The sequence below is a fragment of the Branchiostoma floridae genome, chromosome 9, assembly GCF_000003815.2.
Source record: "Branchiostoma floridae strain S238N-H82 chromosome 9, Bfl_VNyyK, whole genome shotgun sequence".
Lineage (NCBI taxonomy): Eukaryota > Metazoa > Chordata > Leptocardii > Amphioxiformes > Branchiostomatidae > Branchiostoma > Branchiostoma floridae.
Window position 1 is genome coordinate 10,908,645 of NC_049987.1, and position 27,584 is coordinate 10,936,228.

Below are 27,584 nucleotides of genomic sequence, written 5' to 3' on the forward strand. Positions count from 1 at the left end.
ACTCAAATTTTGAGGTTTTACTTTATAGTATGAAGCTCTTTTATCAATATCGTCCAAATTACAAATCATTGGAGTCATTACTTTCCAGGCATTCGTTTTATGCAAATTAGAAGGGAAGTGGCGAGAAAAAGAAGGGTGAAGTGTGATCAGACAATTTGACCCGCACACCTCAGGTTTCAGATCAATTGTCCACTTTTTTTCCGTTATCTCTTACCTAACGTTACTGGGTGTCACCTGCAACGTAATGATCACAATAACTTGAATTTTGGTACACATTTATATAAGATTTTATACAAGTACGTGGGATTATCAATAAGTCCTCGGTTTTGCGGAGAAATAATAAGCACAGCTCAGATTTCGAAGCATAGATGTCAAGTATAACGTCTTATATAAATCTGTACCAAAATTCAAATTATTGTGATCATTACTTTGTAGGCGACACCCAGTAATGTTAAGTACGGGAGAAGGAAAAAAACGTGGACAAATGACCTGACCTGATGTGGCGGGTCATCTTGCGCTGTTGGAAGTCAGACACCAATTTTTTTTTTTGCTTGAAATAGGAGGAGAATCATTATCAACCTTTTGACAATGTCTTTTGTTAATTTACGGCATGGGGAACTCGACCCACACATGTCTGATCACAATTCACACCACTTTTTTCTCGCCGCTTACCTTCTAATTTGCATAAAACGAATGCCTGAAAAGTAATGACTCCAATGATTTGAAATTTGGAGGATATTGATAAAAGGCTTCATACTATAAAGTTGTGCCTCAAAATTTGAGTTGTGCTTATTATTTCTGGGTTAGGCCGAGAACTTATTGATCACCCCTCGTATATCTATGAAATAAACAAAATGTGCAGTGTCTGCTGCACATGCTTTCATTACCTGCCCAGAGCCCTTATTCTGTTCCTCGGAGTGTAAAATACAGTAATTATGTTTTGAAACATGTATTTCGTCAAAGATATGTCACATAAAAGATTTGACATCCCTTGCCAGTGTTTAACCTATTATAAGAATGCTAGGGTTGGCAGGTTTTATGCTAAGGAGTGTCCAAAACAGACAACCATTTTCATAGGCCTTACCCTGATGGATGGAGTTGACGTGAGATATTACTCAATTCCAGAGCGTGGTAGAGACTCCGCCATCATCAGGACCATAAAAACTCCCAAGACACTTCCACTCACTGATCTATCAATGAGGTATACATTAAGCCGCAGTCTACTTTAGATTCTCCGCATCATATTGGCAAACACTCAAGTTTTGACAACCACCTTTGGTTTGAACTGTGGCAACTTGATTTTCTCTTTGCAAGATGTAGCCATCATGTTTTTGCACAATTGCATGGGTTACGATTCGAATATATATATTCTAGACGGAGGCCATTATGCTGTGGCTATTCAGGTGTTAAATCAGCGAGTAAGTGGGACGAAGTAACGACAAGACAGTCATTCCAAACTCGGTGGTACATCAGGGGTGAGGCATGGTGTGTGTGGGCTCAGGGGATGGTTTCAGCAGTTCGTAAGCCTTCTATAAAAGATATTGGTTTACCATGCTTTTACAGATTTTTTAATAAATAAAAGACGCTACAACTCGGATTCAAACCTATTATATGCTCCACTAGTTATGACAAATGTCATCCGTTTTAAACAAATATTGATGTTTTATTTCGAAGCTTTTGTACTCTGATTTTGTAACGTTATACGAAAAATAGAAATATTGATCACTGATATCAATCGCTGAAATAAAAACCGCTGGTGCAACAGTTTTCGTATATCACACTGCTTAATTGTGGATGCCATTTCACTGAAAATTTTCAGGCCACCTCTGTCCTATCTACAGCTAAACGACGTTAGATGAAGTCACATCGACTTCATACCCCTGTCCCTTTCTCTCACATTGGTGCGCGGGTATTTTACGATCTCCTACTGCAGAATGTGAACCATCAAATCAAGTGCTGCGATTAGTTTTACATGCCTTTACTGCAGCATCGCCATAGATTTCACATTCACACAGACTGCCAAGGCGGCGAAGATATGCATTGAAAATGCAATAACATTGACTTTGTACATCTTACGTCGTATTTTACTACTGCATTCCTTTCCAATATACCAAGCAGGAAAAGGCTCCATGCAATATACCTTTCATTTGTGGCTCTATATTTGTCAGATAGTCAAAGAAAAAGGAATTAGTTTGTTGAAAGTCTAAACGTGATAAAGTAAAGGTGGTATCTCAGTGCACCCGTGCGGCACTGTGACACTGTTGTGCTATTTTCGCCGATTTCTTATAACTTAGATATTGCGTAATAGGTAAAGGTATGACTTAGAAGACAACAAAATTTCATAAAATGCAAGAAAAGCTGTTCCTTAACTCTGAAATCCGTTGATTAATCTTTCAAACTCAGTAGTGCCGCAACAGTGCCCCAAGTGCCGTGAGATACCACCTTAACGCAGTTACGTGCGGGTAACTTTTGAGAGCGTGATGTTATGTGGCACCCTAAGGTAATTAGTGACCCTTTGACCCCACCTTCAATCGATGTCCTGGACGATCAATAGGATCGATACGTCTCATCTCCAGCTGACCACCAGGTAGGATTTGTTAGCTTAATTAGTCCGCCAACCTCAAATAAAGTGCGGGATAGTATAACTGTCCAATTTGTACTGTAAAACCTTTAATCAACTATCTAACTGATGCTTATGATTATCGCGAAGTAATTTGTCATTTTGTCCTTTTCTTGTAGTACTGTAAAAATGATTTGTTTTCCGGTATTCTATTATAGTGATATAAAAAACGTGAGCACCTACTGTGGCTTTTGGCAGCCGCGAAAATAAAGCTGGACTCTCACTGCACTTGGGACACCGGTGCGGCACAGCGGGGTTCGTAGATGATGCAACGAATTTCAGAGATAAAGAACAATTTTATTCCGTTTTGTGTATTTGGCTGGCTTCTAAATCACATTATTACGTATTGCGCAATATCTAGATTATCAAAAATCGCGAAAATAACCGTGCCTCAGTGAACGAACCCCGCAGTGCCGCACCGGTGCTTTTGCCGCATAAAACCACCGCGAACATTGCCTGTGTACGGTATTTGATCATAAACTAAGGATAACCGAGAAGGAATAATGTAAAGTATTTATAAGCTTGGTATACAGAGCGCCCATAATCTTGTCTCTGTATAGTCTTTGTTTTATGTCTCTTTTTTCATTCCATTAGACCATCAATTGCCTCCAAAAATTGACTTTATTGCATACAATAAAATTTCCAGCTCCAGAGGTAGATTGAACGCTATTTACTGCCACAGCTTACTGCATAAATGTTTGACATTACAAATCGATGTACTTGCAATATAGCTTCAATTTTAGCGATGGCATATAAAATCATTGTATATTTCTCTGTTCTACAAATCTGTCCACTTAAGTGCTTTATGTATGTTTTACACGGTAGTCATAACTGACTATTTTGTTATAAAGAGACGAACAGTCTTCTCTCTCGCAAGACTATAGATCAGTTGCCTGTACGTCTTATCTATATGCAATATGTAGCCAGAACATGGAATATGTATTAAGACATATTCTTTCTCGGGCGTAGAATGCCGTGTGTAAGTAAATTGATTTCAATAAAGCCCAAGTATGTATTCAGATATGGTATTTTTCAGTCTCTAAAGAGTCGATGTGTTACAATATTTATATTGTCGGTCTATTTTGAACAGAGGCTTAGGACCTCTACAATTACCCCAAGGGCGTTTTGAGCCGAATTCCTTGTACTCTAGCTTGCTGACGGATTATCAGTAGTAGTTTTTCCCATTTTAGATATGATATTAGAATTGATATTAAAGCGGGTATCTTTTGGAGACTGTATCTTACTGGCGATGACCGATAATATTTGAGTCAGAGAGGTCAAGTTTGAAGCGATGATGCTTACAGAAGAGAGTTGCTACCCGACCTTTGACATTTGTATCCCTTTTGATGTCTGACAAGCAACTCTTCCTTTAGTCTTATGGGACTGGTCGAGGATTCTATTTCAAGCACTGTGAGACAGTGTTAGTTTAATATCATCCAATTTTCCTACCATATCTCTATTAGCTTGATAATAATCGGCAAAATTCCCATGCTATTTTTTCTTGACTAATATTCCACGTATTCTTTAGTTTACATGCAATATCTACTTCGAATGATATTGTGACGATCATTGCACGATTAAAATTGGGTATCTTTTTTTTTGATAATCAAGTACATTCCTTTTTCGTCAGTACTAGTAACGATGATTTTATAGATTATTTACTAGTCATGCATAGGTCCCTAACTTCATCCCACTCTTCCATCTTCAGAACTTAATTCCCGTGTAGATTGCACATGTCAGTTCCTGATGGAGCGCCTGTGTACATATTGAATCTCGGGAGAAACCTTGATTCGTGCACGTAGATGGCATGAGATGTCCCGGGTTTGGGAGATAGTCTCCCTGGGAGGCAAGCCTAATCAGGCGATAGTGGCAGAAATCGTTAGATAAGCCGCAAGCAACGAGGCATATGCTCCACGGCGATTCCCTCGCCTTCCTAGAGTGGGTCCGTCAGGGGAAGCCAGCGTGCTCAGTCAGCATTTCAGAGAAAACGAACTTGACTGCACAGCAACTTGTTGTGACAGGCCGTAAGGGCTTTGACTTGCTGTTGGATGAAAGAATCTGACTACATCATCTCGACACGTCTCTTGTGATCTGATATCAGTTGTAGAAGCGAACGTACGTATGAAAACGCACTAGCAAAATGCAACGTGTGCGCCAAGAGGATATTTTGTAAGCCGATGGCATTTGAACTTGAAATTACCTGTGCGCCAATTTACTTTGTACCTTGGGTCACCAATAAAATAGGACAATCAAAATGCTGGTCTGACCTTTTTGTTGGATCGCTGGCAGTACAAGAAGTCAATCTACGTATGAATAATGTAATAGCCCGCCGGGCAATGCAAGGCAGTTATGTGTCTTTACTGAAACTTGCATTGCAGAGAATCAGGTGTGTGTTTTGCTGCAGTGGTTATTTTGCCTAGACGAACATAGTCCAGAAGATTTGTGTAACTACTAAAACTTAACTTTAACGTCATTTAAAAGTATCGTCCTGGCGTCGAAAATCCGAGTGCTTCGGCTAGCGGACACAGATCCGGGGGTTATTGGTTCGAATCCTTGGGAAGATCTCTTTACACGACTTTCCCCACTCTACCCAGGTTTACAAATGGGTACCAGACTTCGTTAGAGAAGGGAAAAGACGACGGAAAGAGAGTGGTAGGCTCTGCTCCAATACCATTCCCCAGATACAGTGGTAACAACCCTACGGCCTAAAAAGAAGACTATGAAACTATACCTTTATCTTACCTGAAGTGCAAATGACTGGTATAATTCTTTACTCGCCATGTGGGCATGTAAATGACTCCTGAACAAATGACGCAAACGTATCACATTGGAATCATCATAGCTCTTGTACAGAAAAAGGAAAGCGTTTCAAATCGTCTTAGATTTTATTCCATACAACCATACGCATGAGTAAATATAAGCACCCCACTACGGACCACGCGGCACATGTAAAGCCGATTTAATATCATCAAAAGACCCACACGACGGGGACCATATGTTCCACCTGATATGAACCACTTCAATTACAATATAGGATCGCGCTCATCGATTCCCTTCCCAGGGGGGTAAATCGGCCACCAGATCGTAGAGTGAATGATGGAGCATCGCGTGAAACCATGGTGATAGGATTGAATGCAATTATAACTTGGTAGAACAGTAAACTCGATATGAGCAATGAACCGAAGCAATTGGATTTGCTTTGTTGATAGTGTTGCTGGGATTACTGGTGGATTGCATGAAACAGTTTTCTTCTGGCTAAATTACCAAAAGACATCAAATGGCAAGATTTGGATTGGATTTAGCTTTTCTTGGATGCTGCAATCAACCGTATATAGTGCAGCAAATCTAATTGATCTTACGATCTCTACTGCACAACATTTCAAACAAATGATATCATTCTATCGCGATAAAGGTATTGTTTCATGGATATCAGAAAGACAAATATTCATAGACGTTTTCTTTTCTAATTTCAAAACAATATCTAGAACATCTAGAAGTGTTGAGATAAGGTAATGACTTTGGTTTTCCCACTTTGAGTAGTATATGAGGTATGTTACGCTAAAAAGCAGTTACAGAAGCAACTGAGTATGATTTTGGAAACGGTCAGACGTTTCAGACAGCCATCAGGTGTTTTTCGTCAGTAACAATGAACTAACTAGTTGGAGACAGTTTTTATATCCTAGCGTATGTTGTATATTCTATCATAATTGTAGCTATTTTTCTGTCCCAGCTGAATGTGCGTACTACCAGAGCCGGCCTCAGTCTACTGCCGTGCTACAGGGAGAAACCATCGTTCTCAGCTGCGCTTTCCGGGGCCTACAGAAGGATGAAGCCGTGTTATGGGAGGGTCCGCCCAACTACAGGATCATCTCTAACGGCAGGAGCGTCTCACGGGCCTTCAACAGACACAGGGTGGTGGGGAAACCGTCCCGCGGGGAGTTTAACCTGGAGATACAGGACGTGCAGCGGGAGGATACGGGAGGCTACCGCTGCTCAACTCTCTCAGTAGAGGCTGCTAGTGATGCTGTTCTCACGGTGGTGGGTAAGTATAAAAAAACAACTTCTATCTGCGATTTCTGTAAGCCTTTTGGGCACAAACCTTTGTTTTTAAGATGCGTCAGAGTATGTCTTCACCTTGATCATGTTTATTTTATTTTAAGAGATGCACAAGTCCAGGGTTAACAGACATCTTTTTTTTTTTCACAATTCAGTACTGTAACCCAAAACGCTTGAACACTTGTTTTGTGGTGAATCCTAAGTAAATAAAAAAAGAGCCATTGACGGAATTATTCATTTCTTCCAGTTCCAATGGAAGGTCCTCCAGACATCACAGGGGCGGAGACTTCACTGGAAGCGGGTTCCGAGCTGTATCTCCGCTGCAAGTCGCGAGGGGGCTTTCCTGCACCGAGGCTGGCGTGGTACAACGGGACTAGGCCATTACCTACATCGGAGTCAGATGAAGATAACGTCTCTGAGCAAAGAATGATTGAGATGTTCATTCCTAGATTAACCAAGTGGGACAACGGGGCGAACCTGTCGTGTGTAGCGGACCAGGGATATCTGAAAATCGTCAAACCAAGGACAACGTCAAGAATTCTACGTGTGAATTGTGAGTGACCATCGTTTTCTATCAATTGTAAGAACATTATTCTCTTTGCGAAGAACATCACAATACAGATAACATTTCTTACAAGATACCATCACGGATTTATAGATGCATAGTCGATCACAACGAACACAAAGCGAACTTTGTGCTTTTTTTGGATACGTGATACTGGCGTTTCAGAATGTATTACACGTTGTCCTTATAACACGGACACATTGCACTAATAATGTTTATGTAAAACACAATTGTTTAACAGGTCGAATCTAAGAATATCCGTAACTGTACTCTCCACAGACCCGCCGACCATCTCGGTGCCCTCCCCCTCTATCCACGTGAAGGAGGGTCAGTCTGCCAACCTGACGTGTTATGTAGACAGTAACCCACGGGCTGACATGACCTGGACTAAGATGGGCGGAGTATTACCTACAGGAAGTATTCAGAGGTAAAACGCAGGCGATGCTTTAATTTGCCATACATCATGCTCAGATACAGTCCAGTACTTTTGAATTGCCTCATTCCGTCATCTGTACACACGAGTACGAAGTATGACAGAGTATAGACTATTAGCATAGTGTGACTAGGTTCCCTTTTTGCCAGATTCTGTAACCTTAGTTTTTGATGATTAGAAACGCGGCTATACAGATACAGATACAGAAATTATATCATTGTATATTCTACAGGAATATGTGAAATATCTTGTTTTAATGCTCTCGTTAGAGATAAGACTCTACAGATACCAAGAGTGTCGAAACTGGACAGTGGAGTTTACCGATGCGAAGCAGAAAACGGCATGTCTCCAACGGCTACCGGTGCAGTCACTCTTGAAGTGTTTTGTAAGTACACTATGCTTTGTGCATGGATATTCATATCTTTACCCACTTATGGTATACTAAATTTAGTTATAGTCCCAAAGATATGAGAAACTGAAAGCAACCTGACGTCTTCCATACCGCGTTATAGACCAAGACAAAATCTCACTTCATATTTCAATGAATCATAATAGTTTGTCTATGAGCTTGAAATATACTGAGTAAATGATGTAAAATGCCATATAATATTACGAAACATGAAAAATTGTGTTTGCTGTACGTGTTCTGTTTGTATCTAGATCCTCCAAAAATTGACTCCAGCATGGACGCTAAGGTCACAGTCCTGTTCAATCAAGACGACTTCTCTCTGAAGTGCCAGGCGGACGGAAACCCCAAACCGCACATCCGCTGGCGGCGGAAGGATACAGCTCTGCGGTGGGAAAACCCGCTCCGGTTCCACCGGATACGGTATGACGTAGAGGGGATCTACCAGTGCATCGCCACCAATGACGGCGTGCAGTACGTGACACGTGACGTGGAAATCGACGTAGTGGGGCAGCCCGACATTCGGGGTGGCCAGAGTTTAGTCACCGTAAACAGTGGTGGCACTGCCCGGCTATACTGCGATATTGTAGCTGACCCTGTGCCAGAAAAGGCCAAATGGGTTTGGCGAAACAACCAGGAGGCTGAAACAATTTTACTCCCCACAAATAACGGAATAATGATCACTGAACACACCACAGAGGAGGGGACAACAAGTATCGTTACTGTGCAGGAGGTGAGAGAAGAAGATGGAGGCGTGTACATCTGTAAGGCTACAAACATGTTTGGGAGTGACCAAAAGGAAATACGTCTCAACGTCAAAGGTACGTCCTTACAGATGCAACAATATCTAAGACTAAGGAGGACATCACGTTTGAAAAATTGACGAAATGGGCAATATCTATCGGTTGCTCTCTGGAAAAAAATTGATTGCGATAAAATTTGCCTGTTGAAAGGCTGTATCAAAAATGTATTTCGTAGCGGCAATGGTTTGCGTTTTGGTCCGGATATCTATTAGACACTAATGCTAATTAGCTCTTAATGCATTGACAGAGAGTTGTCTTGTGGTTGTTATCTGGTTGTTATCTACGTTTTGGTTGCTTTTGTATGCAGTAGAAGCACGACTTCAGGCCTAGTTTGTAAGGATTGATTTTCCACGATGTTATCTCCACTCAGGTTCGCGGAGTTCCCTGGTGGCCATCATCTCCGTATCTGTGGTAGTGATAGTCCTGGCTGCAGCGGCACTGGTGGGCGTTCTGTTCGCCAAGAGGAGAGGGTGGATATTCAGGAACACTCCGCAAGGTGGGCTTGATTACAACTTCTCACTAGTGCACTCCATTCCATCCCCATGGACAATCACAATGTGATACGTATTGTTCACCTTTCCCCCGAGGCCTAGTATGTTATGTGTTCTATGAATCTAAATTATGTGTTCTAAGAAATTCCAAATTCTAAGATTAGAAATGTTATAAGATGTAGAAGTATCTATATACTGTAAACAAAGGTTTGCTCTCAATAATAGCTAATACCTAGTCGACTGTGTACAGCCGAACGGAAAAACAAACAGATAATGATAAAACTGTGGAATAAATTCGAATATTGTAAAACTAGAAACACCTTTCTGGGCCATATTATTAAGTCATAGTCTTATGGCAATTGACTCTTATTCAACATTTGGTAACAAATTTAACCACTGGTATTCTCTATCCATCCATAGGTAATTCAGTACGGACCCCGTCCAGACCTATGCCACCGTTACCTAAGCACGCCCGTAAGCCTGGACACGGCACGAACGACTCCGGTGTGGAGGACCTAGAACTGCAGGAGATGGACGGTACACTCAAGCCTCGGCCACCTTCCAGAGTTGGCAAAGACTGGGCCGCTATCGGCTTGACATATGGAGGTGAGATATTTTCGTCTGATCATGTACTAATAACATAGATATCATTAGTACAAATGTACTATAGAGAACAAACGTCACATTTCCAAACCGGGGCCCGGCCGGGCTGATTGTGGAAACGAAAAATAGACATGTATACGCAAAAATATACAAGACAAGTCTAGTACGTAAAAATATACACAAATAATGCCAACGACTATTCTCGTCTTGTGTAGTTTGGTATCTATTATATCATACTTTTATTTTGTTGCAAAAGCCGCCCGGCTTTGGAAAAAGATGCTTGTATGCCTTTTAAGGCCAACGTCACATGTTCAAACCGGGGCTCACCTTGGAAACAAAAAAATAAAAATGTATACCAAGAAATAAACAAAAATCATGCTCACGACTCCTTTTTTACGTTTTTTGTTTGTTTTGAATTTTATTTTGTGGCTTAATTTTCTTTCTCGAAAGCTGCTCGGCCAGGCCCTGGTTTGGAAAGGTTACCTACTATGAATAAATTGGGCATGGTTTACTGAGTCTTTACGTGAACTGTGGCATTTGTTCCCAGGCCTGGCGCACACCAACACACTCCCACCGTAATCCACAGTAGAACGGCACCGCCCGGAAGGGGAGGATGGTGGTGTGTACACTGCTATTCGGGAGGAGACCTCCAATACAGACACGGTGATGGTATGACGATTTACATTTCACACAGCTCTGTATGTCAAAAATGTGTTTTCAATGTTGAACACATTGTCATTGTCGCCGGATAGAGAATCATGGAGACGAGTAATGCCAATGTCAAACCGGGGCCCGGCCGAGCTGTTTGCGTGTTAACGCAAAATGGAAGTCTGTAAGAATTTCATGATAACGTCATAAAACGTTTTTGCATTTTCCTTTCAAATCATACTTTTCGCTCCGCCAACATCCCGTTCAAAAATGTGACCATAGCACTAGTACTCTTCCAAATGCAAAATCTAACGTGGTCTGTTTTAACGACATTAATGCGGGGTAACTTTGGTACATTATATCCCTCATAACATTCAGTATTTCAATCGGTCATCACTTTTTATCAATTTCACCATATACATGTCTCTGTGGCACGAGCGGTAACGCAACCCCGCTGCTTGGCCATCTGGACCCAATTCCGTGGCTCAGCTTGGTCATGTTGTAAGGGATTGCATTCGTCTTTCGGAAGGAACGTAAAATGAGGATCCAATGTTAGAGAAGGTGCCTCGAGCACGTTAACAGCCTCATTACTCAGATTGGGTACCTACTGGCTGCAATAATACACCAATGTGAATATTCATATGTTCCTGTCCAGGTCCATGTTGAGCCACCTCCACAGCCGCCCTCAAAGGACCTGAAGAGTCGATGGAAGGGTGGGAGAAACCAGGCTGGTGCGCATGCGCGGGGCAGCACGGCAGACCACGAGGAAGAAAACGTGCTAAATGAGATACAAGCAGACAGCCTGTAGATCTCCATCTTTTAACCGACACCAACGCGTTGTGTTAACGTCGAGATACATACATGTATAGAGGGGCATATCATCATGGGTTGAACATGCAAGCGCACGCTTCAAATACACTATCGCATTACATGTTATGTAACAAATTCTGAACATTCAAGGACACTTAACACATTTATATGCTTGAACAGACAAAAACATCTCTGGCCGTGTACAACCAAGAAATATCTACGTGTTTGTTTGATGATATGTGATTTCGATGTTTTGTGTAATGGAAACGGTGTGAAGAATATCAATTTTTAACTTGTAAATATACATATTGTGGTCGTAAAATGTATATATTTTGATGTAGCTTTAACGACTATCAGCACGATGAAATATGTCAGCAAACTGTGCAACATTGTCGATGAAATCTGTGTTTTTAATGAACATTAGATATGTTTAGAGTAAAGGAATATCACTGGATAATTTTTCGAAAGTAGAACTTTTACCGATGACAACTTTTTGTTTGGAGCTGTCTCACTCATTCTGATTAGATTATAATTTTAGTTATAGACTGACCAAGTTAGACAACATGTACAGGTCATGTGAACGTATCTACGATGGATCTTAATTATCTGTAATTATTGTGTCCTCTTGACAGCTAAACTATGTGTTGATATCCAAAGTGATTTGTAAGTTACAAAGCACAACATTGTACAAGTAACCAAAGGAAATGATGGAGTACATGTGATGTACCTAATATTATATATATCATGCAATGAAACAGCAAATACAAGTAAATAACGCCTGATGCAGTACCTCCGCAAATCGTATTTTGAGATGCTTTCTTTGTCGACATGCCAGGCGTGTTTATAAATATGACGTTAACATTGTTGCAGTGCAGTAGAGGTTTGTTTAAAGTTTAAAGACTGCACGAAACAAACGTCAGCAAGTTCGTAAAATGTACTTGATGCAATATGAAATATTTCAGCGTCTGTGTATATTTCTTTTGTCCGGCTGCTTTACCCATGGTTGGTTAATGGGGTCAATGTCAAGCTTTTATATCATTCATCAGAATAAAAGAAATCATCAGCCAGGTCTAGAAAAGAGAAGATAGGAGAGTCCATGACTTTCGTTGTATTTATCTGCTCTTCCAAAACATGTCTTATCGATTGTCCGTCTACTGCCAAGGTGACGTGTGTGTAAAAAAAGATAACTTAGTGGTATTCTTTACATGAGCTATCGCAAAGGAATTCCTGGAAAAGTAAACGTGAATGTCACCGCGGGTTTACTGGAATCTGCCCACCTCCCACGCCGTTTTGATATATAGTATCTATCATCATTCGTGGCCGTAATGGGTTCTGGTTGACCGTCGGGCCATTTTCCTCCCCACGGACTCATTATCCGAGGTCTCTGTGGATCCTGTAAGCCCATGGGCTTTGTGGCCTGCCATGCACTGAATTCCACCTAATACCACAGAGTAGGCGACGATTACTATACAACAGTTTTCCGATAGCACAATGTCCTATACCCACAGCCGTTAACAGCTGCGTCGATATCGCCAAACGCATTTGCAACAGTACGGTGGATTGATATTAAGTAATGCCGTTAGAGTCCGGTGGTTTTTGCAGCCCATATCATAACTATCCCTGCTGGTGGTCGACTTTATCAAATGACCGCTTCAACAACAATCCCGGGCGCCGATGATCATCTATCGTGACAAGGAAGGAAATTCCAACCAAGTCACGAAACGTCGGTCAAGGGCAGCGTAGCAGGGCGAAGAGTACAACCTCTATCTGCTTCAATACCACAAAACAAATGTATGAGGCTTTGTAAAGCAGTTTTCAGCCTACTGGTCCTACATTTTTTATACAGATCGGGTCCTCTTTATCTTGATCCATCGTCTACCTCCTGGGTATTGGCCGGAGAGTGTCTTACCATGCAGTGGAAAGGATAATCATCCGATTCTTTCTGCACTTTTATGTTTACTTTGAGAAAAAACCAATACTTCGTATCAAGAAGACCTTTAAGCCGACCGATAAAATGTTTAACATGCGGTCTTGTCTCTCTGAAACAAGCGCTAGATAAAAACATTCATCTAAGAGAAGGGCAAATTCATTAAGATACCAGGGCCATAACTGCTGTGTAAACCAGAGAATCAATTTAATGGAAGTCGAACATACGCATATAATCCCACCCATTCTGGCTAGATCCCTGGTAATGTGCCTGGGGAATGTTTAACAAGCTTCAGACATCACATATACAGCAAATTCACATTCAAGGCATACCGTGAACGTTTCTCTTCATAATATTGGGCACGGCTGAGTTCTCGTCTGAATCTCATGAGGTGTATGAAGGATGACTCTCACGTACCAGGAGCAGCCAGAATGACTATGAGCTTTTGGAACTAGTTTTCAACTGATGCATTTGCAGTTGAAAAGAATTTGCTGTGCAGCCAGACTTAATCATTGTCATCGGAGACAGTCTGTCGTGTATACACTGTTGTACTCGTTATTGTTACACTTGGCTTACCCCAAATAGAACTTTATACTTGACTGGTATCCTAAAGAGGAAAAGCGTTCTACGTTATAACTTCTGAAATAAGTTTTGAAAAAGTGAAACATATACACATATATTCAAATGAAAACAAAATATCCTAAAGTTAACGTCATTGTATAGTGTAATACTGTTTAGTAGTTAGACAGACTTAACGCCCCTAACATTTATGGCCACATGTATATATACATTTCATAAGCTGACTCTAATCCCATAACTTGCGAAAGGCCGTCAACTTTGCTACGATGGCGTCTCTCTTTGCCTTATCTATATAATGGCAAAGTTTGGCGTAACGATTTATTCATGGTAATCCCTCAATAGAGGATAATGGTGGCATTTGAAGCCGAGTCCTGATGAATGTGACGGTTTGTCACAGTCTCTGTCATGTACCGCGTCCAAACCGCCCTGCGGCTATCACCATCCATCTCCCTCCGCGTACCGACCTGTCGCGCTGGCGCCACCTAAATACCCAAACGTCCCGTTAGCCATTTGATCGCCCATGTAGTCCCTTCATCCAGTGGCTGTCTCTGGCTCCCTACAATAGTAATGGATTCAGTGGAAACCAGAAGGGACTTGGTCCAATACATCAGGTAGTCTGTTCCGTGCTTGTTACGATGTGCCAGGCATGCCCTTATGAGTGACATGGACATCATTGACCTGGTTTGTATTCAGGATCCGGCACTTCTCTTCAGAAGACCCACGATATCGTCCTCCCGGAAGAGATTGCCTACTACATTGGACTGGTCTGCCTCGCATCAGAATGGCTTTTGCGCACGCTGCTCTATCATAAGGCAGTGAATCAGCGGACGTACCCTATCCAGACCGCTCCAAGACCTAACGCTCACAACGCATCCTGCTCTCGATTGGACTGCATCCTACAAAGGCATACTTCCTGCTGTTTGCTTCCTTTCTGGATTTCTGTGGACAATAATCGTGTCGATCTGTTGATAGTGTTGTCTTTCACGAGGATTACACGGGCTGAGTACGTGTGCCCGCTTCCAGAACCCACGTAAATCGCCAGTTTCGCGCAGGTGTTCTCTACGGACGGGTCGGCACCATGACCGCTTCTTGTAGATGGATCGTCTTTTTCATCTTCACGATCGGATGGTCTTCACACGGTAAGGATGATGTGTGTTCTGTCTTATGACTAGCATTGATGTGTATAGCGTTTATATGGGTAATGCAGGTAGTAGTTGCGATTGCCTACTGTGTAAGTACCGCGTTTATGTACTCTGTGGTGTATCATCAGCACGTTAATGTATTGACATTTCATCTGATATTTGCTAGCAATAAACTATACGAAGTAGTATACTAGTAATAGCATTATCAAGTGCCGCGCATAAACATCGAGTATTAGAAATAACAAATGTATTGTAGGAAAAATCGTCGTTAAGTAGAAATAATCAAAATTTTGGGGGCATAATGGTCCCTTTCTACCCTGAATGTCTTTCTCCAAACGTCAATCGTTTTCAAGTCACGCGCAGTCTAGTGGAGATACTGTACAGACTATACATGTCAAGGCTTACCAAACTAATTTCTTCCATTCCCAGCCTCATTTGTATTGTTTTCTGTATGCCGTATTCCTCCTGAAGGTAGATGATAGGCATATGTGATACAACCCTCCAGGTATTCGTGTTTCAGATAAATTCAATTTATTTTACATGCCACGTACAACCCGCGGGATAATTCTATTCCTCCGGCTCCACACTGGTCCCTCTTCTATCCCACACCAATTAAACGGCTCATGATTAAGCTCAAAGCTCTAATGAAAGCCCCCTCGACTGAAGCAGCTCATTAAGACGGTGCACGCAACTAGACTGCGCCATGTAACAAATAGCCATTGCAGCATCGGACCAAATGAGCGGCAACGAGCGCCTGAGTACAGAAATTAGCCGTTGGTAAGTGGCGACATTTCGGTAAGAACTCCACGTCCCTTTCATCCCTTCTTAAACTGCTGGAAGTGATTTGAGGGAGAGAACACTTTGAAATCGTCCTCATAGAGTGTTACAAAGAAAGTGGCGCTAATGCGGCGTTACGACTATAGAACATTTATTCATACTTTGACATTTCATTTGAGAACTTTGAAGTCTGGTGCGGTGCATGAGCGCCACTCATTAAAACGCTTGTTTCGCCGACAATTACGCTTCAGGGCCGACAAAAATGGTATCATTACGGACTACATTCTTGGCATTTACAGCTAATATGAGAAACACGTCGAGCATATGTATGCCAAAGTTTCAAATGTTTTCTCTGGGATTATTCTAGTCTTGAAATATCAAGAACCAAATTAAGCAATGTTGGCAACGGATGAGTACTTTAAACAACAGAGACGTGATGTGACTCATTCTGCCCTAGAGTACCTTCACTGCAACAGATGCGACTGCATTTTATATCGAGGAGGCTTTTGCGATTAATTGCTGATATTACATGCATAGGGAATATGGATCCCGGGAGTATAAAGTTATCGACTATCGCAACCACGCGAGGACCATTTTGCTTCGTATCTCAATCCAAAACAAAGACGTAGTGTATACGTTAATCATATAACAGTATGCTGCAAACGCGTTTAGCGATAATTTGCTTCGAAGTTGTGCCCGTGCCTAATGCAATTCCTTCCATTTGTAAAAGAAAGATTATACAATCAACCTGGATTCTATTCCAATATCAACGATCTCCTAATCTCCTCAATTGCGCCCGGATCTCCCACGCGCCACCTGCGCAGCTTCCGGAGCTCTATACACCTCCCATTTAGGTACCAGCTTTCAACACGTAGCGGATTTAATGGGTCAGAAGTTAATCCCAATTAGCTGTAATTCCTGCCTAATTCTGTGGATCCGCCCGCTGCTGGTGAGATAAGCGGGTTTGGTGAGTCTGCCAGCCGCCGTGAGGGTCAGCAGGTCCGGTACGCACGTGTCTGCAGTCCCGCACGGAAACTCAACGGGGCAGATTAATCTAATGAAGGTGAAAAACACGATTTAGGATTGCTTCTTTGTTTGGCAATGACAATAAAGTATAATACATATTTATGTTTCATTGGGGCTACATACAGGGAGCTCGAGTTAGATACTAAGAGAATGATAAGAGAACTATTTGTGAATGCCTATGCATAATACATGTACACCCGTCTTGATTCTCGTGATATCTAGTTCAAGACTAAATCTCCTTGATATTTGATGATAATTGTTTGTAAGCAAGATTTTGAACTATGGTTTCTTCTTCAATTGCTATATTTAACTTTTAGTGCAATTCTCCCCGGAGGAGTACATGTAAATGCCAACACAATTCAGACTCGACCAAAAGTTTCAACATGGTATTCTAATAAAGATTTATAAAAATCCATGTTTTGTTCGTTCACAATGCTCCCATGTGCTCAGTCTGTTGATTATGTTTTACGTGCAACGCAGGGTGTAAATTTGTCTCCCGTGTTATGCTCAAGTTAAATATTATAACCTTTTCTTAGATAAATGCGCAGTAAATCCTATAATTTGGGTAAAAGCTATGATGGAACATAGCTTAAGATCACACATCTGTCTACTATGCTAATTGCATACCTAAGTGCTGAAGGAGGCTCCCCGGTGTGCCATGACAATAATTACGGCATGTTTATTACCATTCCCGCACAGGATATCTACCCACATATTAAAACAGATATAACCATTATCGTCGCGAACAACCTAAGGTATATCAGTGCATGAAGACCCTATCTAGCTTGATTAATATAACACTATGGCCTGGCAATTACCATGAATCCCCGATGATGGTCCTGTGCTGAAAGAAATTGAATATTCAATAACACTGTATTTAGTCAGTCAATTACAATTCGTCATCATAATCTTTCAATTAAAGCTTTCTGTCTAAATATACTGCAGAAACAGTTCCGGCAAGACGCCTCTGAGTGAGAAGCTTAACAATATTACACTTATTTTATAAAGCCCTTGTACTGCTGGTGTCGTTGTACAAACCATACATATATAGTTTTGGTGTATTTCTCACGTAGATGTGCTGTACCAAGGCAAATAGTACCGAATGGGGAAGTGCACCTGCTGGCAGCGGCACAAAAGAGGTCACGCATTGCTGATCTGATGAAGCAATCAGCTCTGAGAGGTTAAACTGACAGAAAATTGCTAGCAGGACAATCTTTGACACCATACGCTAAGATACCTGCACAGAGGTGAATACAATACATTGTGTAACTGTGCAGTTATCCCATAGCAAAAGTCATAGCGTCCTATTACGTAAGGTGATAAGAAATAAGAACTTCTTTGGGCACACATCAGATCCGTCATCGTCCAGTGCCATGCATGCACACTGAGCATATTGGTTCTACTTCTGAATCGATACCTGAAACCTTTGGATCCAATTGATACATGCTAGCCTAATGTTCCGAAACTCAGCTCCGATACCGATGCACCCAACGAATACAGGTAAAATAGAAACATTCATAATGTTTTGAAATGAGGCGGAATTGTGTGTAACATCATCTGATTCTGAATTAATTGCACACACGATGAAGTCCCAGCGGTCAGCCACCATTGGCAGAAGGCGCTTAGCTATGTTTAACACAAAAAGGACTGTGTACTCTACATTATTCAATTGTATGCACCATCGCTCACTCACTGTCTCAGAAGTATTGCACTGCTTCATGCAAGATTCTAAGAACATCCTGAAGAATCGACATGCCCAGGCGTAGAAGGAGAGAAAGAAAAATAGCGTTGGTCAGAAGCCACATGTTTCACCAGTTGTATTTCGTCATCTGGAACTAATGCTGTCAAGTCCACGGGTCTGGTAATCAACCTCGGGGTGATTCACACTGATTGCCGTCTGTATTGACCAATGAGATCAATAGCAACAGTAGTTTGAAGCCCTGTCTTCCAGCTTACGCTGCAATGTTATCTTTCAATTGGTTTCTATTTCTATGTTAACTTTTTTCAATCATGTCATCTTCCTGTGCAAAGTTTTTTTTTTTTAATGTTTCTTCAACTCGTTATATCTTATAGTCAATTGCCGCCCCCTAAAAAGCACTACAGATGGAAAATTGATTATTATTTCAAGAGCTATAACTATATTTCGTCAAATTATTAATGCAGGGGCCAATGTACTCACAGCTTAATCACCATCATTAATTATTTGAAAAGGTTAGACGCCAACGTTGCTTGTAATGATTATGACCGTGCCCTTATTAGTGTTTATAGTCAGAGCACATCGTAAATGGACTGTAACATTTATTGGTGTTAGCAGTTCTTGTGATTCAGAACAATGCAATTAACCATTCATTCTGATTTAATGACGTTTCTGATGTACAACATCAAGAAAGACATGTTGCTATAATACATTATGGTATCATGGGGAATGTTCCTGGCAAAAGTTCATGGCAGAGCGGAATGATTAAACTGTTCCAAGAAAAGGTCGTCGTGCGACTAACAATAAATTCCACATGAATAATGCTGCTAAAGGCGATCGTTACGTTGTTGCTGATCATGATCACCAACTTCACGATTCCCGCAGTGCTCGCAGAATCAAAGAAATGTTTCGACCAATCTTAGGAATACATCAACAGTGAGCCCCCAATCATTGGAACAAAGTTCAGTCAAAGTTCTCCTTTATCGCAGCGTTGCAGCATGTATCCGTACCAGATCCAACCTCTTTCAAGCACCGGCACTACGTGGACACAGTATCGTAATGGACTGCGATAACGTGTTACATCAAATTTGATTGATAGAAAGGAGATACACAGTAATAAAGAAGAGGCAGGCCATTAATGTAATTAATGAGGCGATGATTGTCCCGTGGGGAGTCATGATTAATGACGTTAATGCTGATCATGTCACTAAGTGTGCTTCAGTGGAGGAGCAGCTGTTCTGATAATGGCGTTGTGATTTGTTAAGTGTGCCTATCGATTTGATCTGAAAGCTTGGGTGTCATTGACTGTCTGAAGTAGGAGGGGTAACCAGTCTCAGGCGCACTGTAATGATGCTGTCTGATACGTTTGCTGCAAAATCAGTACACCAGGGAACGGAGAAAGTGTGCCCAGGAGAATTCCTATCCCGTAGCTAATTCGGGGGAGATATCAAGCTTGACAAAGTTCTAAACAGAAAATCTAAGCGTGCGCAACAAGATGTTCTAGGGCACTTTGTACCGTATGAAAAAGTAGGATGATGATTTTTTAATCAATGCACCATTATTGTGATTCATGGTATTCAAGTATGGGCATGAAGGACTTATGTAACGAGAAAGATTGAATATGTACAAAGTCATTCGTCTATATGAAAATCAATGTATTGTTTTCATTGACAGCCAGCGGAGCCTCCTACCGGACCACACCGAGCTCCGTGGCAGTTTTGACGGACAGAATTGTCACTTTGGCTTGTTCCTTCAATGGACTGAGCAGCAATGATCCGGTCATATGGGCAGGTCCACCTGACTTTGCTGTGATATCGTCTGGAACCACTGTCTTCAAAGGTTTCTCCCGACATAGGATCGTGGGGGACGCAAGAAATGGTGAATTCAATCTGGAAATTCGCGACACGGCCATAAGTGACACAGGGAAGTACAGATGTTTCACGGCGTCAGTAGAGAAGGCGGAAGCTGCTACTCTGACTGTCGTAGGTAGGACTTTATTGATTTCTTATTGTTAGCAACACAATACCCTTCAAACCAGATGTAAAAAAGACAAACTTTAGACAAAAACATATTTCATACAATTTACGCAAATGACGAAAAGAACATGCTGTGCAACTGTAACTTTGCCTAAGTGTATTCTTTTTTTTATCCTTGTGTCCTTATGCTCAAAATCCTAACAATCTATAATGAAGTCAATACGTTGTTATGAGAATTTCTTGTTCTGAAGAGTGCATGCAAAGATGTTTTGGACCATCCACCTTAACCAAGCTGTGTTTGATTTCAGCTCCAATGGACGGAGCTCCAGATATCACCGGAGCTGAGCTCCCTCTTACAGCCGGGCGCGAGCTCCTCCTGACGTGTCGTTCCCGAGGTGGCTACCCCCCTCCCCAGCTGACCTGGTACAACGGCACCCAGCCCTACAGATCCACCCGCCCGTCCCAGCCTGGGGACAACGGTGGGACAGATGTAGAGCTGTTTACACCTGACGTCACACGATGGGACAACGGCGCAAACTTCACCTGTGTGGCAGACCAGGGGTTTCCCAACCTAGTAAAGACTAAGGCGGCCTCTCGTATACTCCGCGTGCATTGTGAGTTTACTTGCTTTCAAAATTCCACGAAACGGATCATGATTCCTCATCAAACAGACAACGTGGATTATCATTTGTTGCCAAAGTACATATAGCCAGTCCATCTAAACGATTGCCAAGCCAACACATGATTTGACCGCAATTGCCCCTTGTACTATCTAATTTTTGTCTTATAAAGTAGCAACAGGTTTTCAATTCATTTTGAATTTGTAATTTCAGACATGTTTGTATCCTACAGTACATCTATGTCATTTTCTGTTGGTTAGCTGATTGGTAGAATCAATTGCAGGCGCTATATTGTTTCTTGAATGTATCTCTAAACATTATGACTACTTTTACACAGTTTATCAAATTTCCCAAGTTGCCTTAAAGTTTGCTGAAGAGTACTCTGTCTGTTCTTAGATCCGCCTATGGTGATCGTCCCCTCCCATTCCGTCCACGTGCTGGAGGGAAGACCTACCAACCTGACCTGCTACGTGGACGCCAACCCTCGGGCAGCGGTCAGCTGGAAGAAACTCGGGGACGTGCTGCCCATAGAAAGTGCCCAAAGGTACCTGACTCGTAACTGCAATGTCCACTAAGGCCTAGGTCACATTTCCAAACCGGAGCCTGGCCGGGATACTTTTAAAAAACGAAAAATTTTAAATGTTTACATATAAATATATACAAATCATGCCCATGAATATTATTTTAACATTTTGTGTATTTTTATGTCTTCTATATAATTCTTTTCACCCTGTTTTGCCGGGCCCCGGTTTGAAAATGTACTGTGCCCTATGCCTTACCAGGGAACTAAATGACAAAGGTTTACCTATTGCATTATCATTGTGATATATTAACCATAATGACACAATATAGGAACATTACAAGAAAACTCATTGCACGCAAATGTTTAGGTAATGACCAAAGTAGGCAGGCAATGATGACAATATCAAATTACATTGATTCTACGTGAAATTTGGCTGGACAAAATTGAAAATATCATTCACCTATCTACACTGAACATATACAAGATAATTGAATCAATTTCTATAATAGAATGCAAATAATTCCAAATTCCAATTGTATCGATAAGCAAAATGAACCGCTCGTCCTGAGCTTTGTACTGAGCCACTGTTACAATTCCCTTACTTAGTTTCCATTGATCTTTGGTACATTGTGGAAAGACCTTGGAATCACAAAGGATGGCCGATGATTAAAGACGTAATGTAGGGGAAGGTTCCATAATCTCATCAGTAGTGGACCAAGCCAGATTGCAGATAACCTACGCCTGAAGGGGATGATCCCCAGGCACTGGAATCCGTTAATCAATACAAATGGCTTATCGACTTAGTACCGCTTTTGATAGAAGGAAGCCAAACTCAAGCAGATGAAATCTTACAAAGATGTATGGGTGCACCAAACTGTGAACAGCGTACATTTCTAATTTAAAGATTGTCAGGATTATATGAGTATTTCAATTGGTAACCATATTTAGATTTCATAAGAATCTGGTTTGGGGCATGCAGGTTTTGTAAATTCAATAGCTTTTGACAATTCCTTGATATGAATTATGTCATCGGACCGAATGCAGGTACGAAATCATTAACAATGAATGGTATCATGGATATAAATCAATCAAATAATCAATATCAACAGCTCCTTGACATTGAATGGTAACGTCGGTGACAGTAATAAAGGGGTGCGCCCAACCGTCATTAATTTACTTGTCTACACTTGGACGGGGCATCCCCTGGAGTGTACAGCGTTACCGAAACTTTACTAACGTTTCACGACAGAAACTAATGTGGCTATCGTATCGAATTCCCACATAAGAAGACGTTCCTAACCGTGCCGTTTCTCTACATTAGGGGCAGTACCCTACACATCCCGAACACATCCCGGCGAGACAGCGGAGTGTACCAGTGCACGGCGGATAACGGAGTGGATCCGACAGGCGTGGGCTCCGTCAGTCTGCAGGTCTTCTGTGAGTATAAATTGTGTGGCTTCTCAGTCTCTTTTCAGCCTTTAAACTTTTAATTGGTTCCGTTTTTTTTTCAAAGTTTTTGTTATAGGCCTGTACATCTGTTCGGGTAGATGCGTGCCCGTGGTTATTTGAACACACTGTCAGCAGAGTGACATGGAGTGATGGAGTGATTGGGAAGTTGATCGAAAAGATTGACTTGGTGGAGTGACAGGAAGTACAATTCAGAGGTGCTAGACCTAGTCATCAATCAGACTTGTTTATTCCGGTGAAAGACAATTGGGTCTTGAAGCAGCCCACAAAAAACTTTTTAACGCATTTTTCTGCGCATATTAACAACTGGACTCTGGTGTGGCTTGTTCTTCTGCTGTTTCTGCGTTTTTTTTAAGGTTTTGTGGTGAATTTGTGGTGAATGGATAGCTAAAATGTATGTGAATTCCATTTCCCCTTTAGATCCACCTGTTATTGAGACAACCATGGATTCCAAAGTCACAGTTATGTTACACCGGGAAGACTTCAGCCTAAACTGTCAAGCGGAAGGGAATCCTAAACCTCAAACCCGCTGGCGGCGGAAGGATACAAGTTTGTATTGGGAAAACCCGCTCCGCTTCCACCGGGTGCGCTACGACGTGGAGGGGACGTATGAGTGCGTCGCAACAAGTGACGGTTTCCCCGCTGCTAAGAGAGATGTTCGTATCGATGTCGTTGGTAAGCTGAAATATTTTACTCAATGAGTTGAAATATGATAACAAATGTCATTTGACACCAACGTACTTAGCTTTACAGCAAACTAAAACACAATGTTCTTCTGTTCATCTTGCACACGTATTGCTATCCTTTTTAACAACACATTAGTGTTCTTTCAAACTGAAGGTAGCCTCGAGGCAAGGAGCCAATAAGATGAACATGTAAGCATGGTGTAAGTGCTACACGGATGACAAGTTACGATAAGACATCATGACAGCTATTTCATTTACCAAACCCTCGGTTCTTTAACAGGTCAGCCGCAAATCCAGAGCGGATCGTCCTTCGTGTCCACTAGGGTCAGTGGTTCCGCCCGCTTCCACTGTGACGTCACGGCAGATCCGCTTCCCGACCGCATCACCTGGTCCATGAGTAACAAACTGGGACAGGAGATCACCCTGGTTACAACCAATAACGGCATCTCCATCGACGAGAGACCCACGCCGGATGGGAGGTCGAGCGTGCTGTCACTGACAGACGTTAGCGAGGATGATGAGGGGACCTACATCTGCAAGGCTTCTAATATGTTTGGCTCACACCACAAGGAGATCCGCCTGGCAGTCATAAAAGGTGTGTGAGACAGTGAGTCAACGCCAGCATATGTATGAGATATATAATTACAAAAACAGAGACAAACATACCAAAAATGATATCTCCGCGTAGATTATAATTGCCTCTTCCATTGACCTCATGACCTGGACTGATTAACGGCTTTAGTCAGACCCGCTGAACAACCACCTGCTGCAGGCAACCACCTGTAATCAAAGGACATATTGAAACAGTCCTGTGCATTTTACATACTTCAGACCCTCTCCCAACAAAGACCAACAAACAAACAAGCAACCAACTGCCTTAACAACCAACAACCAACAATCACTTTTTTTGGCAAAAGGGGCATTCCCCTCCACTCAATCAACAACCGAAATTTAAAAGCCATTTAATCGGTACAATTACCCATGGCTTCTTTTGTTTGGGTAAATTACGTCTTGGTAAAGTTTTTATAAGTTACCCCCAAAAAGAAACTGATAAGTAGGGCCCCTGCTTTTCGTGTCATTCTCGTGTCATACTTTTCTTTCTTCTCCTTTTAATCGGGATTACCATGCCATGCTGCATGCATCAATCATCCTATCAACCAATTAACTTGTCGGAAGCAACCCCCTGACCTCATCAATCATTTTACTAAGCTCTTGAGTGATTGCTTAGGACAGTTTTGGCTGTAGTTGGATCACCTCTAGCTTTAACCTTTATTTTTTGGCACATCAGCTAGTCAGTAGACCTTTGTGGTAAACTCCCCACTCACACTTTACGGACAGTGAAAAAAACATGCACCAAAAAACCGTACACAGAGTCAACGTTGTCACGTCTCCCTCATTTCAATAGTCTGAGCTTATCAACAAAGGACCAGCAGTGCCTGTTGGACAATGTCCAATGTAATTCTGGCGCTGGTGATGAAATTAAGATTGGAGGTCTCGGGACCTCGATCATATTACAAGCGCACAAATGAAATGCCTTTCATTGACCAGACATCACGTTTTTGTTAATATCTGGATATCCCCACATAGGAGCTAATGCCATTTATCTTTATGATTCAGTCGGCAACAGTCTGGCCCATCGTAAAATGGACCCCAAATTACATGGTGACCTAGTCATATGTGATTATGTTAGACCTGATTTTCTTCAGCACTATAAAGTTTCCATTGACCAGGCATGTTATTTTATATGATGGATATTGCAAAATTGAAATAACCCCTGGTGAGTCATACACCCAGGGGGTTGAGAGTCTCCATAAAACTAAAACTAAAGTCAAGCCCCTGAACACTATGAATAATGCTGCATCATGTGGTTTGTTTGAGTAACTTCAGCCATTAGTAGTAAGGATTAAACCATAAAAATATATTTTTCAGGAAGCTCCATGGCTGTCGTTATTTCTGTGTCCGTTGTGATCCTTGCCGTTGCCACGGTTATGATTATTTTCGTCTGTGTGGCACGAGCACGAGGCTGGGTCTGCAATGGTGAGGAAGCAGGTACGCAAACTGGTAAATATCTAAACGTTGAAGCTAATTTTGTGCCAGGATATATCTTACAAACCAACAAGTGAAACTATAGGATAGCCCCGGAGATCAAGCACTGTCATGTTAGAGCAATTAGTGTGTTGAGTTCTACCTAAACTTGCCATTATAATCGTTTATCATAAAATGATACCTATAAATTAACGTTTTGATATTCACATTGTTAGGAAGAGTATAAAATTTATAATGGAGAAAATATTTCTCATTTTACATACTTACGAATGCTAAACTTTCTCCCAACAAGATGATTCACGGATCAAATTCTCTGATTTTACATCTTCATTATCCATCTCCAGCTGTGCCGGTTCCCCACTCGAAGCCAGTGCCCCCTCTCCCTAAGTACGCCCGGAAACCTGGTCACGGCACCAACGACTCGGGCGTGGAGGATCTGCTGGAGCTGCAGGAACTGGACGGGACCCTGAAGCCGCGCCCGCCGCCCCGCACAGACAAGGAATGGACGGCTGTGGGATTATCCTACACCGGTAGGCTACTTTGTTCAAACGGAACAGAGTTACTATTGCATTGTTTCAACTTTTTATTGTGTATGGTCACACTTAGTTTATGGATGACCATTATTGAAATGGCGATGATTACAAAGTGTCTTACAGCCTTACTGGTGGTGAAGATAAAAAGGTAATTAATATAAGACCAGCAAAGCCTGGGAAAGAATGGACTGGATGGACAATTTTTTGTTGTGTATGGTCACACTAAGTTCATGGATGACCATTATTGAAATGGCGACGATTACAAGTGTCTTACAGCCTTACTGGTGGTGAAGATACAAATGTAAGACAAACCAAGCAGGGAAGGATGGACTAGATGTTTAGTTCCGGGGTTAGTTTTGGGGTCTCTAGAGGATGTCATCTATAAAATTAAGCCAGCGTGGCCTAAATGACTCGTTGTCTTTCATGTGCAATCCTCCCGCACCTCTGCCTTTTCGATGCCAAAAGCCGAATGATAATACTCTAGCGATCATGGTCGGGACTGCATTCATACTGGTGCAAGAAGCTAACATCTGAGACTGATAACCCTGATAAAATTTGTCGCACATTCTCATTCTCAGTGTTGATTACTATTCAGTGGAGAAAACTAAAACATATTTACAATTATTTATGCATATCCATACATATTTATACTAATTACACATACACAACCAACCCTACAGGTCTGGCCCACCCTGCAGCACTCCCGTCCTACTCCTCTTTAGAAAGACAGCGGCCTGACGGACAGGATATCATCTCACCAGAGTGTATTATGGAGGAGGGACAGGGGGAGGATGTGGTCGCGGTGAGTAGAGTTCAATGTGACACCCTAGACTTGCCCTGAAACACGTTTCGCTCTTAAAATAGTATAGGAAAAGGATTTCAGTGACCCATGGCTGCAAGTAATTAACTCACGCCAGGATCCGTGCAGCTCAAGGGGAAGCTGGCAACTTACCATAGACGACTCTGTACACACAATCAAGAAATACTACCATCTAAATATGAAAACCACAAGTAATATAGCATGTACGTTTTTACGATAGGGTCACACTGACTTAGTTTATGGATGACATCCACGCGTACGTGCATTGATTCTCTCCCGTTCTGACTAAAAATCACCCTGTGGCCACAAGCATGTTACCCAGCAGTATCCC

At 41.9% G+C, this 27,584-nt stretch overlaps 2 protein-coding genes across 2 annotated transcripts in view; both read left to right on the forward strand.

Annotated features, from left to right (window-relative positions):
- Nucleotides 1-12,494, forward strand: part of LOC118422130 (hemicentin-2-like) — a 16,752-nt gene extending 4,258 nt beyond the window's left edge. Inside the window, exons 2-10 of the mRNA XM_035829646.1 lie at nucleotides 6,351-6,662; nucleotides 6,924-7,229; nucleotides 7,521-7,668; nucleotides 7,944-8,059; nucleotides 8,335-8,901; nucleotides 9,254-9,379; nucleotides 9,795-9,980; nucleotides 10,525-10,646; nucleotides 11,281-12,494. Of these exons, the coding sequence (XP_035685539.1) occupies nucleotides 6,351-6,662; nucleotides 6,924-7,229; nucleotides 7,521-7,668; nucleotides 7,944-8,059; nucleotides 8,335-8,901; nucleotides 9,254-9,379; nucleotides 9,795-9,980; nucleotides 10,525-10,556 (1,793 nt within the window). The 3' untranslated portion in view covers nucleotides 10,557-10,646; nucleotides 11,281-12,494. The remainder of the gene's footprint in view (nucleotides 1-6,350; nucleotides 6,663-6,923; nucleotides 7,230-7,520; nucleotides 7,669-7,943; nucleotides 8,060-8,334; nucleotides 8,902-9,253; nucleotides 9,380-9,794; nucleotides 9,981-10,524; nucleotides 10,647-11,280) is intronic.
- Nucleotides 10,800-27,584, forward strand: part of LOC118422142 (hemicentin-2-like) — an 18,150-nt gene continuing 1,365 nt past the window's right edge. The window contains exons 1-11 of the mRNA XM_035829658.1: nucleotides 10,800-10,805; nucleotides 11,281-11,425; nucleotides 20,257-20,568; nucleotides 20,867-21,172; nucleotides 21,575-21,722; nucleotides 23,023-23,138; nucleotides 23,589-23,843; nucleotides 24,135-24,449; nucleotides 25,784-25,903; nucleotides 26,245-26,430; nucleotides 27,114-27,235. Coding sequence (XP_035685551.1) covers nucleotides 10,800-10,805; nucleotides 11,281-11,425; nucleotides 20,257-20,568; nucleotides 20,867-21,172; nucleotides 21,575-21,722; nucleotides 23,023-23,138; nucleotides 23,589-23,843; nucleotides 24,135-24,449; nucleotides 25,784-25,903; nucleotides 26,245-26,430; nucleotides 27,114-27,235 — 2,031 coding nt within the window. The remainder of the gene's footprint in view (nucleotides 10,806-11,280; nucleotides 11,426-20,256; nucleotides 20,569-20,866; nucleotides 21,173-21,574; nucleotides 21,723-23,022; nucleotides 23,139-23,588; nucleotides 23,844-24,134; nucleotides 24,450-25,783; nucleotides 25,904-26,244; nucleotides 26,431-27,113; nucleotides 27,236-27,584) is intronic.